This window comes from Petaurus breviceps, unplaced genomic scaffold (genome assembly GCF_028583685.1).
Source record: "Petaurus breviceps papuanus isolate PSGF00001 unplaced genomic scaffold, PetGlider_PUasm1.0 189, whole genome shotgun sequence".
In the NCBI taxonomy this organism is placed as follows: domain Eukaryota; kingdom Metazoa; phylum Chordata; class Mammalia; order Diprotodontia; family Petauridae; genus Petaurus; species Petaurus breviceps.
The window spans coordinates 13,529,186-13,542,292 of NW_027185809.1; the positions used below are offsets into that span (position 1 = coordinate 13,529,186).

General features: G+C 42.4%; 1 protein-coding gene across 1 annotated transcript in view; it reads right to left on the reverse strand.

Annotated features, from left to right (window-relative positions):
• Positions 1-241: 241 nt before the first annotated feature.
• IFT43 (intraflagellar transport 43) overlaps positions 242-13,107 on the reverse strand; it is a 345,957-nt gene continuing 333,091 nt past the window's right edge. Inside the window, exons 7-10 of the mRNA XM_069091931.1 lie at positions 3,463-3,535; positions 3,111-3,186; positions 1,562-1,624; positions 242-562 (exon numbers count right to left, since the gene is read on the reverse strand). Of these exons, the coding sequence (XP_068948032.1) occupies positions 446-562; positions 1,562-1,624; positions 3,111-3,186; positions 3,463-3,535 (329 nt within the window). The 3' untranslated portion in view covers positions 242-445. The remainder of the gene's footprint in view (positions 563-1,561; positions 1,625-3,110; positions 3,187-3,462; positions 3,536-13,107) is intronic.

Sequence of the window (13,107 nt, forward strand, 5' to 3'; positions counted from 1 at the left end):
CTTTAAAACACAGGGCTCTGCACACAGTAGGTGGTTAATACATGTTTGTTGAATTAAATTTCCAATTTGATCTGTCATTCTGCCTCCTTAAAATCGAAGCTATGCTTCTTCACTTTCTCCCCTTTGTGGCTAATTCTCATCAGACCACACTCTAAGACCTCTGTCCCTCAACCTTGAGGTGGCTCAGCAAATGCCTAGGCATTCTTGCCACAAAGATGTTAGAGAAAAATGGGAGAGATGGTCACTGGACAGTGAAGCAATTTATTGCATTTCAAATGATCCTGAAGAGCATGCATAAATATTTGTATTACAAAAGATTTGATATAAAAATCCAGGCTCCTGCCAGCATTCGACTTTCTTGAGTTTCAGTCTTAGAGCATTTTGTCCAATAAAAACAATGATTATTATGTACAGGGGTGAAATTGGCTACGGCCCGACCGAGGGTTCAGGTGTGTTTAGGCTGCACAGGGTCTTCTTTCTCTGACTGTCCGAGATCCCACTCGGTGAGAAGCTCCGAAGACACTTCAGTGTAGAGGCGATCCCAGTCCCAGCTGACATCATCCTGCCAAGAGGGGCCCCACTGTGTAAGACAAGAACCAACCAACCTCTCATGCCCACAAACCAGTGCTGAGCCTGCACGAGGACAAGCTGGTAAAATAACTACAGATACATGCATCTAACCAGTTAGAGCACAGAGTCAGGGTGAGGGGGGCACTTTGACAAGCCAACGCCATTTTTAGTTCCTCATGTCAGGTAAGTGGTTTTATAGGGTTCTGGCTTATTAACATACATAAAATTTAAAGGTGGATAATGATGAGTTAGTTCCTAAGGGACCCCTTCACCCTTTACAAAGCTTTGTCAAAGTCCCTCAGCCATCACTGGCAGCACACAATCCCTACTATTTACGTCCTAGGCCCTGAATAATCTTGCCTCCATTTAGTACTAAGGAGAAAATATACAATATTACTGCACTTCCTGGTATGGGGTATTTTAGCAAAATAAAATAAGAGCTCTTGAGGGCTATAAACTAAGGAATATCAGTTGGAAGGGGTGCTACATGCCACAAGATTAAAAAAAAATTGGCCAAACTATCTGAATTCCAAGAAATTTCTCCCCCCACCTTCCACTCCTCCCTTTTCTCAAACCCTGTTTTTTTTCCAGGAATGCTCCTGTTTACTAAAGAGAGACCTAAGCAAAGGACATGATTTGAAGTCCATCCTTTAAGCCCACCCTTAAAGCCCAGTCCAAGGAGCATAGGTTCAGAGGTTACAGAGTATTTTAAAGGGGTAGGCATAGGACTCTTGAAACTGACCAAACACTTATTAAGTGTTATTAATATTTGTATTAAGTATTAATACTTGTTGGATGGACTGATTTTTGGTTTGTTAGATGGTTTGGAGTTAAATTGGTAATAACTTCTCTGCATTTCCATAAATGAGTATATTGGGCACTTAGGAATTTCACTGGGTATCTCAAGGATTGCTGAGTACAAATGCCTCTAAATGTCCTAAGCTGCTCAGGAAAAAGCCTCTTATCAAAGTTCTTGGTTATATACATGTACCTCTCGAACTTCAGGCTCTGGAGCAAGGACTTTAGTGAGGAGTTTCAGATCAATCTCTCCATCCTGTGAATAGGAAAAAAAATGTCTCACCCCAACTGTCTTATTTGAACTTTTTTGCAAGATGACAAGAGTCGAACTTGATGCGTGAAAACTCGATGCTATAAAATAGTACATTCCCCAATCCATTGCTATAAAAATCTCTCAACAAAAGAGTAGAGCTATGGGCTGACTGGATGGCCTGTGAAATGCAAGAAGCACCCTACCATTGCATGCTGTGTTCACTGTTAGGGGAAAGCTGATCCAGTATTCCAGACTACCACAGCTAGGAAGGATTAACATCACGAGCATGGAATGGGTGGGCACTGAATGGGAAGGACAGAGCTGGATTTGCTGAGGGTCCATGGGGTAAGGAATAGTATGCTGATATCTGGAAAAACATGAAGACCCTAGGACTTAGATCCCTAGAACAAAGTGAGACCTTTCAGTGATCTAAGAGGACAGAATTAGCATCATGGACACTAGAGAACTACTGCTGTAATGCAAGGGCAGCAGTGGTGGGAAAGAAATGTCTGTGCTACACAACTATTCAAGGAGCATACATACATATATATATACATACATATATATATATATGTATATACATGGTGCGTTCTGTTTGTTTTGTCAAATGAAATAATGTATGGGAAACTCTTTGCAAACCTCAAGGCCCTATGCAGATGTTAGCTGTGATTATTGGCATTATTACTTTAAAAAAACATTCATTTTTAACATTCATTAAAAAAAAACTGAGTTCCAAATTCACTTCCTCCCTCCATTCCTTTGCCCACCTACTGAGAAGGCAAGCAATATGATATCAATTATACATGTGAAATCATGCAAAACATATTTCCCTATTAGTTGTGCTAAAAAAAAAAGAAAAAGAATGCTTTAAACAAAATTATGCTTCAATTTCACTCAGAATTCATTAGTTCTCTCTGGAGATGTATAGCATTTTTCATCATGAATCTTTTGGAATTGGCTTGAATCATGGTATTGATAAGAGTTACAATGTTTTCCTGGTTCTGCTCCCTTTACTTTGCATCAGTTCACGTAAGACTTCTCAGATGTTTCTGAAACTGTCCTGCTCCACTTTCTTATAGCACAATAGCATTCCATCACAATCATATACCACGACTTGTTCAGCTATTTCCCAATATCCCCTCAATTTCCATTTCTTTGCCACCACAAAATAAGCTGCGATAAATATTTTTGTGCATGTAGGTCCTTTTCCTTTTTCTTTGGGACAAAGATCTAGTAGTGTTAGGTCAATGGTCAATCGATAAACATTTATTAAGGTCCTACTCTATGTAAAGTCTTCCAATCAGCCCAAGGAAAATACATCTTACTACCATTAAGGACGTAGTAGTCTAAGAAGGAGGTGGCAGGGAGGGGAATAGGACATTAACATAAATAAGTAGGATGCAGTACACTTTGATAAGGACAAAGGAGAGACCAATTATGTATATTATTATTAGTAATAGTATTTATTTACAGAAGCCACTCTACTCACTAGTGTCTGGAAGGCTGCATACTTCATCAGGTCATTGTCTAAGTCACGGTAAGTCATCACCCGGTTTACTTGGATGCTGTAGAAGAATGGGAAGAATACCACCACGAGGTCATGAAGGGCCACTGCTCTCCTGGTCAATGGCACTCTCATACTATTGGGGACAAGGTAAGCACACTCAAGCATGACAAAATGAAAATCCAAGGGATGAACCCCATCTCTGGCAATATCTAAAACCAATATTCTCTCAAGGAGCCAATGACTCCATTTACAAGTGGCAGATGTTTTGGAAAGAAGGATAATTCATCTCGTTCCTTTATATTCCTAGCCCAATTTCCAACCTTGCTTCTCTTACCTGGGAGGGGCAGCCACCTGCAGAACAAAGTCTTCTTCCTGCACCTCTTCTAGGTCTGGTATCACCGGAATATCTGCAGTATGAGACAAATGTAGGAATGTGAGGGATATGAAAAAGATTCCTGGCACCAATTTCCCTTTCCTGCTCGTAAGGACTCCAGCTGGAATTAGAGACCCATGGGAGACATCACACCGTGGCTCACATTAGTCATAACAAACAACCCAGGATTGATGAAACTATCAAATATGTCAGCATTTTGTCATGGCTTGCTTAGAGTCCCTAATGTGACACCTGACACAAAGACATTAACACCAATATTCTCCTATTGATACTATCTAGTTGTGGACTCTGAAATGCCATAATCTTCAGAGAATCAGAACTGTGACAGACCCAAAGGTTAATGAAGAGATATGATGTGTTGCCAATAACAATTTAAACACAGGAAGACCCATGGAAGATATTGTCCAAGAAATAAGCAATCATAAAGGGAGGCAGTTGGGGGGGGTAGCTTAATTGCCTGAGCACAACTCTGAGGTTCATGCACAACTGAAGACATCGAGGGTTGGGTACATTCTCTGAAAAAGAACTATGTAAGGGGAGGCAGAGGTGGCACTGTGGACAGAGCACTAGACTTGAGATCAGGAAGCCCTGAATTCAAATCTGGTCTAGACACTTAACAGATGCATGACTGAGCAAGTCACTTACTTCTTCTCAGCCTCAGTTTTCTCATCTGAAAATGGGAATAATAACAGCACTGCCCTCCCAGGGTTGTGGTAAAGATGAAATGAGGCTCACATACAGAAAAGCATTTTGCAAACCTTTAAGCGTTACAGAAATGCTACCAATTGTTATTCTATAAAGAAAAGAAGCTTGAGAGAAGAAGGTATGGAAGGGTGTAATCTGCAGCAGAGGCAGAAGTATCCATACTGAAGAGATCACAGATCCACAGAAACATCAGGATATCACTTACAGGCCAGGCCATCATCTGGTAAAGCGTCCTAATGTTCCAAGGTGCGCCTCTTCCTACTCATATGGGGGAGGCCAAATGCTCAAGAGCAGTTTTCTCCTTTCACATGAGAGAGACAGAGACAGACTGATAGAGAAACAGGCCAATGGGTAGAAACTGAGAGACAGAAAAAGAGACAGAGGCACATAGATCTACAGGGAGACAGAGACAGACAAACACAGAAACACATAGACAAAGACAGACAGATGGATAGGAAGACAAAGACAAACACTGAGACACAGACAGACAGACAGATGGACAGAAAGACAAAGACAGACACAGAGGCAGAGAGATAGACAGAAAGATAGAGACAGACTGATAGAGAGACGGATGGACAGAGACACAGAGAGAGAGGTAGGCAGATGGACAGAAACTAAGAGGCAGAGACAGACAGATGGACAGAGACAGAAAGATAGACAAATGGACAGAGAGCCAGAGACATAAAGAGGGAGGGAGGGAGAGAGAGAAAATGACCACTAGGGGAGTTCAACTGAACCAAGTTCATACTACAGACAATGAAACAGAAATAACCAGAGAAGAGATTAGTTGAGATGGTAAGCAGGGACCCTTCCTCTTAGGTTCTGTAGGCTGAATTCAGCTTTATTTTAAAAAGAAGAATGTAATCATTTCAGGAGCAGCTAGGAAGAATCCTGCCACTTTCACACTGTTCATTATTTAGACTTGGAGATTGTTCTAGTCAAGCTAAGCCGGAATATATAAATGTCAGCTCCAAACCTGGTGTCTATTACTACTCCCAACTGTGGTATGTCACAAATGAGGGAGAGAATGAAAAAGAGAGGAGGGAGGGAGAGAAAGAGACGGGGGGGGGCAGAAAGACACAGAGAGACAGAGATATAAATAGAGAGACAGAGAATAGAAGGGGAGTGGAAGAAAGGAGGGGAGAGGAGGAGGAGGAAAGGGGAAGAGGGAGGGAGAGGGAAGGAGAGGGAGAGAGCGAAAGAGGGTGGGGGGAGAGAGAGGGGGAAGAAAAAAGAAGAGAGAATAAAAATGATGGAAAAGGAGATGGACAAGATATAAAATAAAAACAAAGGACTAATAGAGGATATTAAAAAGTTGACAAATATATACCAGCTACTAAACAATTAAATTATGGATATAATGACCAACATCTAGGGGGAATAAATTTCTTCTTCAATGGTTATGCAGTGTTTTTTATCTGACTGAGAATGATGAGTAGCTCTTAAAATTCTACTGCTTGCACAGTCAAACAATGAAGTGCTTTAAAAAACAAACTGATTTGCTGTGTACAAAGTCAGAGCATCCAGAGCTTGGTGCAGATTCTGCCTGGGTGGCTCTCCAGCAGCCAGGGCAGGCTCTGGGGGCAGCACTGGACTGTCTTGCTCAGGCACTACAGTGCTGTAATGAAGAGGCTGGCTGCTCTGCACTCTGTGGGTAATATGTCATTTTTGGAAGGAGCCAGTGAGCTGTTGTCTAGTTCTCCCTGACTGTATTGCTGCAGCCTGAGATGAATATTCAAGAGATGGAAAGTCAGTTCTACCTGCTGAGTCTGGGGCTCAGGACAGGGTTTTCTGAAACTCCATTCTCCGTCTACAACTCTTCAGTTTTGGGGTCCATCTTGTCAACTCTGTCCAGCTTCTCAGAGCTCTAAGGAACAGAACTTCCACCCAATGTCCACTTTGCCCCTCTGCAGGCTCCCTTCTTTGTGTCTGTCTTTCTCCTCCAAATGTGCAGAAAGAGTGCAATGCTGGCCCATCTGTGACAGATCAGAGGTCGGCTCGGGCCTTGGCAAAGGGGCCATTTAGAGCTACACTGGTGGGCTGGCCACACAGTGGGATTTCTCTCTAATTGGCTGCCTGGTGCCCAGCAGAACCCAGCAAACTGCCTGAGAGGGACAGAGCCTGCAATGACAGCAAGGCCAAGAAAAGCTGGAGCATTCTGGTACAGTGACAGCTTGAGCAATCTCAGCAGACCTGGGCCATCCAACTCCCCAGCTCCCAGTGGAACAGGTGGCTATGAAGCCATTTTCATACTCGGGCAAACTTCAAAGAACCTAAAAAAATATGCAATCTCTGGTTCACAAGTCACAAAGGGCATGTGTACAAAGGAAGAGGTACTTGGGGAACTCCCCTACTGCACACACACACACACACACACACCCCTCTCTGTAATGACCATATAGAAGGGACCCCAAAAGGAAGCTATATATAAGGAATGTCTGTCACTGTTAGACAATCACCTATGCTAAATGATATGACCCTACACCTCTAGAAACTGGCCTGGAAGTCTAGGTTGACAATGTTATTTGAGACCCAGAGGGTATTATTTAGCATTTTAAAATTCAAGGAAAGAAGACAATTCTGACAGAGGTTACATAAGATTCTTTGTTGTTGTTTAGTAATTTTTGGTAGCATCTAACTCCTCTTGACCATTTGGGGTTTTCTTGGCAGAGATAACAGAATGATTTGCCACATTCCTTTTCTAACTCATCTTACAGATGAGGAAACTGAGACAAACAGGGGTAAGTGACTTGCCCAGGGTCACACATCTAATAAGTGTCTTATCCTCTACTAAAGTCTTTCTCAAAGGCTTCCCTCACCCCAGTGTGGAGGAACCCCTGGCTTCCTTGAAAGCTTTGCTAACTAATTCAAGCCCTGGCAAGGTATGCCACAAAGTCTTTATGTACAGGCCCAATGACCAAACTGTATGTCTATGGTGAGAGAACCAGCCTAGTTAAGCTTAAGTAGAGAGCGTGCATGGCCCTGGAGTCAGGCCCATGAGTTCAAATCCAACCTCAGACACTTACTGTGTGAGCCTAGGCAAGTCACCATCTGCCTCAGTTTCCTCATCTGTAAAAAGGATATAATAATAGAATAGCACCCACCTCCCAAGGGTATTTTAAGGAGCAAATAAGATAATGCTTGTAAAATGCTCTGCAAACTTTAAAAGTGCTAAATAAATGTCAGCTATTACTATTACTGTCATTAGAAAGGCTCGTTATTAGGCTGGCCACAAGGTGAAGAGTTTTTTCAGCCATGGTAACTGTCAAAACGGTCTGTCTTGACTCAGTGGAAGGCTTGTCTTCTCAGGTAAAAGGACAAAACTTTGACACTCTCAAGTATGTAAGATACTGTCTGTGGCTTGGCTCCAATCCTACTGAAAGCCCACCCATTCACGGCTCACTTTTGTGTTGGAAAGTGGAACAACCCAACTTCTGCAATTAAATTTAAAAGCATGCTTCCCTTTTCTGCCGTTACTAATGAAATGTTAAACCTCTTGATTAAACAGTATCTTCATCTTGGTCAGTGGATGGGCAAAGACAGCAACTTTTATTTATTTAGCAAATTGACTCCTCTATCAGCTGGATGGTTCTCTCTTGGAAACATATACTTGTGACTCGTACAGCCTAATGGAGAGGCAGCATGTCTGCTGAATGGAGAGTAGGCTTTGGAATCAAGAAGGCCTGGGTTCAAGTCCTGTCTCTAAAAGAGGAGAGGGGAAAGGAAGGGAAGCAGCACTTATTTATTAAGGACGCACTATGTATCAGGTACTCTGCTACAGGCTTTACAACGTTACCTCATCTGAGCCTCACAACAAACCTATGATGTAGGTGCTCTTATTATCCCCATTTTACAGATGAGGAAGCTGAGTCAGACAGTGGTCAAGCAATCTGCCTAGGGTCAAGGGTCACACAGCTAGGACCTGGGGGCCGGATCTGAACCGAGGTCTTCCTGATTCTGGGCACAGTGTTTCATCCACTGTGTCACGTAGGTGCTAACAACAATAACAACAGACATTTATACAGGGCTTACTACACATATGCCGGTCACTGTGCTAAGAGTAAGTCAGCACTTCACAATTTTTATCTCATCTGATCCTCACAACAGCTCTGGGAGGTAGCTGCTACTATTGTCCCCATTTTGAGGGTGAGGAAACAGGCAAACAGAGGTTAAAGTGACTTGTCCAAGGTGACACAGCTAATAAGTGTCTAAGTCCGTATTTGTACTCACATCTTCTTGATTCCAGATCAGTGCTCTATTCACTGTACCACTTAGCTGTCTACGATACACACTGGCTGTGTAACTCTGGGCAAATCACTCAATCTTTCAGTGTCCTAGGTAACTATGAATATAAACTGAAGAAAAGAGATGAAGAGCTGCATTGGCAGTGGCAGCCTCCTCACCGGGGACATCCCTATGAAATCTGAATTGCTGACTCTGTCTCCAACCCTAATGAAACATTCCTTAGTATGTAGAGTGCCTTCCCCAACCTTTCATCAAAAATCCCCGTTCCCTTTTATTCAGGGGGTCTCTAAAGACCCCTACCTATTATTTTTGGGTGACCAGGACAATTGAGAGAGAATGGCAAAGTGTACAGACCACAGGGATTCCTGGAGACACTGGCCTTTGGGCCCCTTTGGGGGAGAGGGGAGGTCTTTCAGCAGCTGAGGAGCTCAGCTTCCCTTACTATGTCTTATTAAACTTGGACCCATAGAGCAGAAGGCGCCCAGGTGATCTCAATAGCCACAGAGGGATGTACCTTAAATATAAAGACAATTAACAAAGAAAGCCCCTTGGTTGCAATTAGACAAAATGATTCCCAATTCTTTGAGCTAAAATGCCATTTTCCTTTAGCTATGGTGGCTTTTCTTTTTCATCTTCTTTGTTCTTTGTGGCTCCCAGGCTCCATTCTCCCCTCCCTTCCCCCCCCACCCCGCCCCTCCTGTGGTCACAGATTGTGGTGCCATAAGCACAGAATTCAGATTAATGACTTGATAATGATGGATTTACATAGAGAGCACCCTTCACTCAGGAAGATTCCCAAATAGTCTACGGAGTAGAGGCACTGTCAGGAAAGCAGCCTGTACCGGCACAGAGCCACCTCTGGAGGAGGGGAGGAAGCTCCATTTCCTCTCATTCTCTTCTTTGCCAGTGACTTCACAGTACAACACGTTAGAGCAGAAAAGGAAGAGGAATTCTGTCTGTGAGTGAACTGCTTTGGGGAACAAGGGTATGAACGTCACCCTCAGAACTGAAAACTGGCCAGAATTCTGACCTTTGTACTTCGTGTCATCTCTTATGACATTGTCCAAACATTTGTCATTCTCCTTGTCCAAATTCTCTTCTGTTGTCTCCCCTAACTAGGGCTTCTTAAACACAAATATTCATTCTTCATTCTTCTCAACTGACTTATTATTGCCTGGGCTGCTAACACCGACTCTTTCCCATATCTTGCTGGTGTAGCTGTCTCATACACAGCCAGCAGGGAGTAGTAAACCCATTCTAAGAAGGTGAATGAATAAAACCACCCATTGACCAAAGTTGAACAAGTACCTACTATGTGCAAGGTTCTATCAGGGCTCTACAATTACATCAGACATAGCCCCTGACCTTGAGAAACTTATAGGCAACTTGAGAGGATGTGATATGTGCATATAAAAAGCTAACACTATTACAAAAACATGGAATGCTTCAAGCATTTGCATGCTGTTTTCATGCAGAGGTCATTTTAATATTCTCTGTACATTCCAATTTCAGTGTATATGTACCTGTCCCCAAACGTTTCTTAAGTAGGATTCTTTATAACAGAGAAATGAAGGCTTTCTATGGATACTTTCTGGGGCTCTACTTCTATGAGAATTACCCTGCCTTTAATTGATAGTGCTAAATAACATATTTCTTGAGACCCAATATGAGAAGCTAGCTTTATCCTTTCCATTGAATGTCTAGGAAAATAAGATGCTGTGAGGACATAGCTTAAGGCTGGCCTTCCAACTTAAGACCCTTTTGACTCCTTTCCTTCAGAACCCCCTATGCTGGGTAACATAGTGCCCTATGAGGGATGATATTTTGGTCGCCGAGAAGAAAGCTCTTCAGTGGTCCCATAGGCATCCCATGTTTCTGATCAATGCACGAATCAGGAATGCTTTTTGTTGTCCCTGACTCCCCCCCGCCCCTATCCCTGCACCATTCATACACAGGCCCCCCCCCCCAGGTATTCTCTCTGTAAGTGGGATGCTTTGCAATAACTGAGAGGAAGAGAACTAAACTTGTGGTCTCACTAACATAGGGAACTCCTGCTACTGATCCTGGTCAGAATCTTCTCTGTAGCTTAAGAGGGCTGTCTACAGCAGAGGGTCATACTCCCTAGCTACGGGTAATTGGGAAATACTAAACAAAATAAGTGAAGATGTTATAGAACATAAACAACATTTTAGTTGCCCTGTTTCTATGAGTGGGATACTCCTGGCCTAGAAGTAGCACTTCTTAAACTGTGGGTTGTAATAAAAATTTGGCAATAGTAAAAGTTTCTGAATGCACAAACAAAAATTAATGAAAAATCAAACAAGTAATGAATCCAAGGTGTTTCTAGCAGCACTTGTCCATGGTGCATTGCACAACTTCACTGCAGACTTGGTTCTGAACACAAAGCATGTGCACTTTGCACTGTGCATGGCATCAGGCCACACAACGCTAAGGAATGCTGCTGAAACGCAAAAAGGGGCTGCAAATGGAAAAATTTAAGAAGGCCTGGCCTCGAGCACGGAGGAGTTACAGGATTTGTTTAAGGTCACAGAGTCAGCAAGAATTGAATCCAGGCTCCTAGCTCTTCACCCACTACACCATGCCTGCTTCTCAAGATCTAAAGGGAAGTTAAAATATTAACCTGACTGAATAAATAGCAGTGAGATGACTGGTTGGCTGATCACTCATTGGGAAAGTTATGTTAATGATGGCTAGTATTTATATTAGTACTTTGAGGTTTTCATAGAGCTTTACAAATAGGGGAAGGATGGGAAGAGAATAAGCATTCGTGTAGCATCTACTCTGTGCAAGGTACTATCCTTACAACCTTGTGCTTTTATTACCCCCATTTTACAGTTGAGGAAACTAAGGCAAACAGAGGTTAAGTAATTTGTCCAATGTCACATTATGCTATATTTATATTACATTAAAGTACGACTCTACAAAGTTCCAGAAGAGTCATTCCAGCTTGAGAAATTTGATTGTTAGCTTTTTCTTAAAGACCCTTACTTAATATGTGCAAAATTTCCCTTCCAAAATAGTTTCCAATGGATGCTATGTGATACATTTTGTGATGCCCTGAATTAAGGACTCACTTATCATTTGGTACTAGTGAACAAGAAAGAGACATCCTCAAGCCATCAGAAAGTTTGCAAGGAATACACATTGAGAATGCTATATGCTCTCTACTGCGGAAAGCAAAACCTAAGTTATTTTGCAAGGACAAAAAAAAAAAGAGAGTACAAAGGCTCCATTTCAGTCTGGCCTCTAAGTCATTACCCAGGTCAATGTCTTTCAGGAGAGGATCTGCCTTACTGTACTATGCCCCTCCAGGTTTGTCTCTTTTGTTGACTTATATTGGTTAGTGATTTCTGAATGAGATTTCCTTGTAGAGTTGGTGTGTACCATTCTTTGTTTGGCCAAAAAGGGCTGTTTGAGAGCTTTTCCTTTTCTATAATCCCTAATACTCCCTTCATCCTGATATTTTACCAAAGGGTAAGAGTAGATTACAGAGCCATCCCTGATCACCTAGGGATCAGTCTTGGCACTCAATGAGTTTTAGCTGAGTTGCCATCTCAGTTACTAAGTTCTGACCACCAGGAAAAAATCTTCCCATGGACATATGTTCTATTCGATCATATCTAATTCCTTTCTGAAGGTTAAGCAAACTTATATTCTATACCATTCAGGCATCTTTCTACCAGTTTGTCCATTAGATAATAAGCCAAAGGCTTATTATTAAATGCCAGAAATTTTTAATAACAAAAACGTGTAGGATTTGGGGACAGTGCTTAAGGCCACTCTAAAAAGGGCTGGTACAGCTAGACACCTGACTAGCTCTGTACCCCAACTCAATAGTTTTCAGTGGGATGAAATTAGAAGAACCCCCAGTACCCGAGAAACAAAAGGAAATAACTTCTATTATTGGAGAAGGAGAAGATAACTTCAAACCAACGATCATTATAATTTTTCTCTGCTGCAACAAAACTTTGTTTTACTGAATGCTGTTACCTTCTGCATCACGTATGGGGAATTTTAAACAGCCAAATGGAAGAAGGTCTGATTGAAGATGAAGTTAAGTGAAAGAAATTGGTCTCATTTAGCACATGACAGGATTCATCTGTGTTCCCAAGTCCACTGAGGTAGCATCATGGGCGTTTCATATTCATGAGCTGCTGCGACACTGTGTCCCCTCATTTACAAAGAGCCGTGTTCAGCAAATTCCGTCCCTGTGGACACTCCGTGCATTTCATGGTCTTGTCAGAGAGACATCAAACACTCCAGTAACCAAATACCAGAAAATGGCTTTAATTAGCGGATCTCAATCGTATAAATAATTTTTTTTTCTAAGTGGAAAAATGGAGAATAAAAAAAAGAAAGAAAAGTAGAAAACGATAGGCAACAGGCTTCAAAAACCTGAAGGAACAAGGGAAAGAGGCAGAGCCTGTGGAGCACACAAACAAGCTCCAGGTCTCTTGGAAGCCTGACACAGTCCCCTGTGCAATCGCGGAATCAGAGAACAAGGGGGGCAAAAACAGCTCCCCGGGCACCCGGTAGGTCCATTTTATGAAGGCACATCCCTGGTGATTTCAATTGATTATGGTGGATTCCAGCCTGCCCGGCACTGACAAAGGG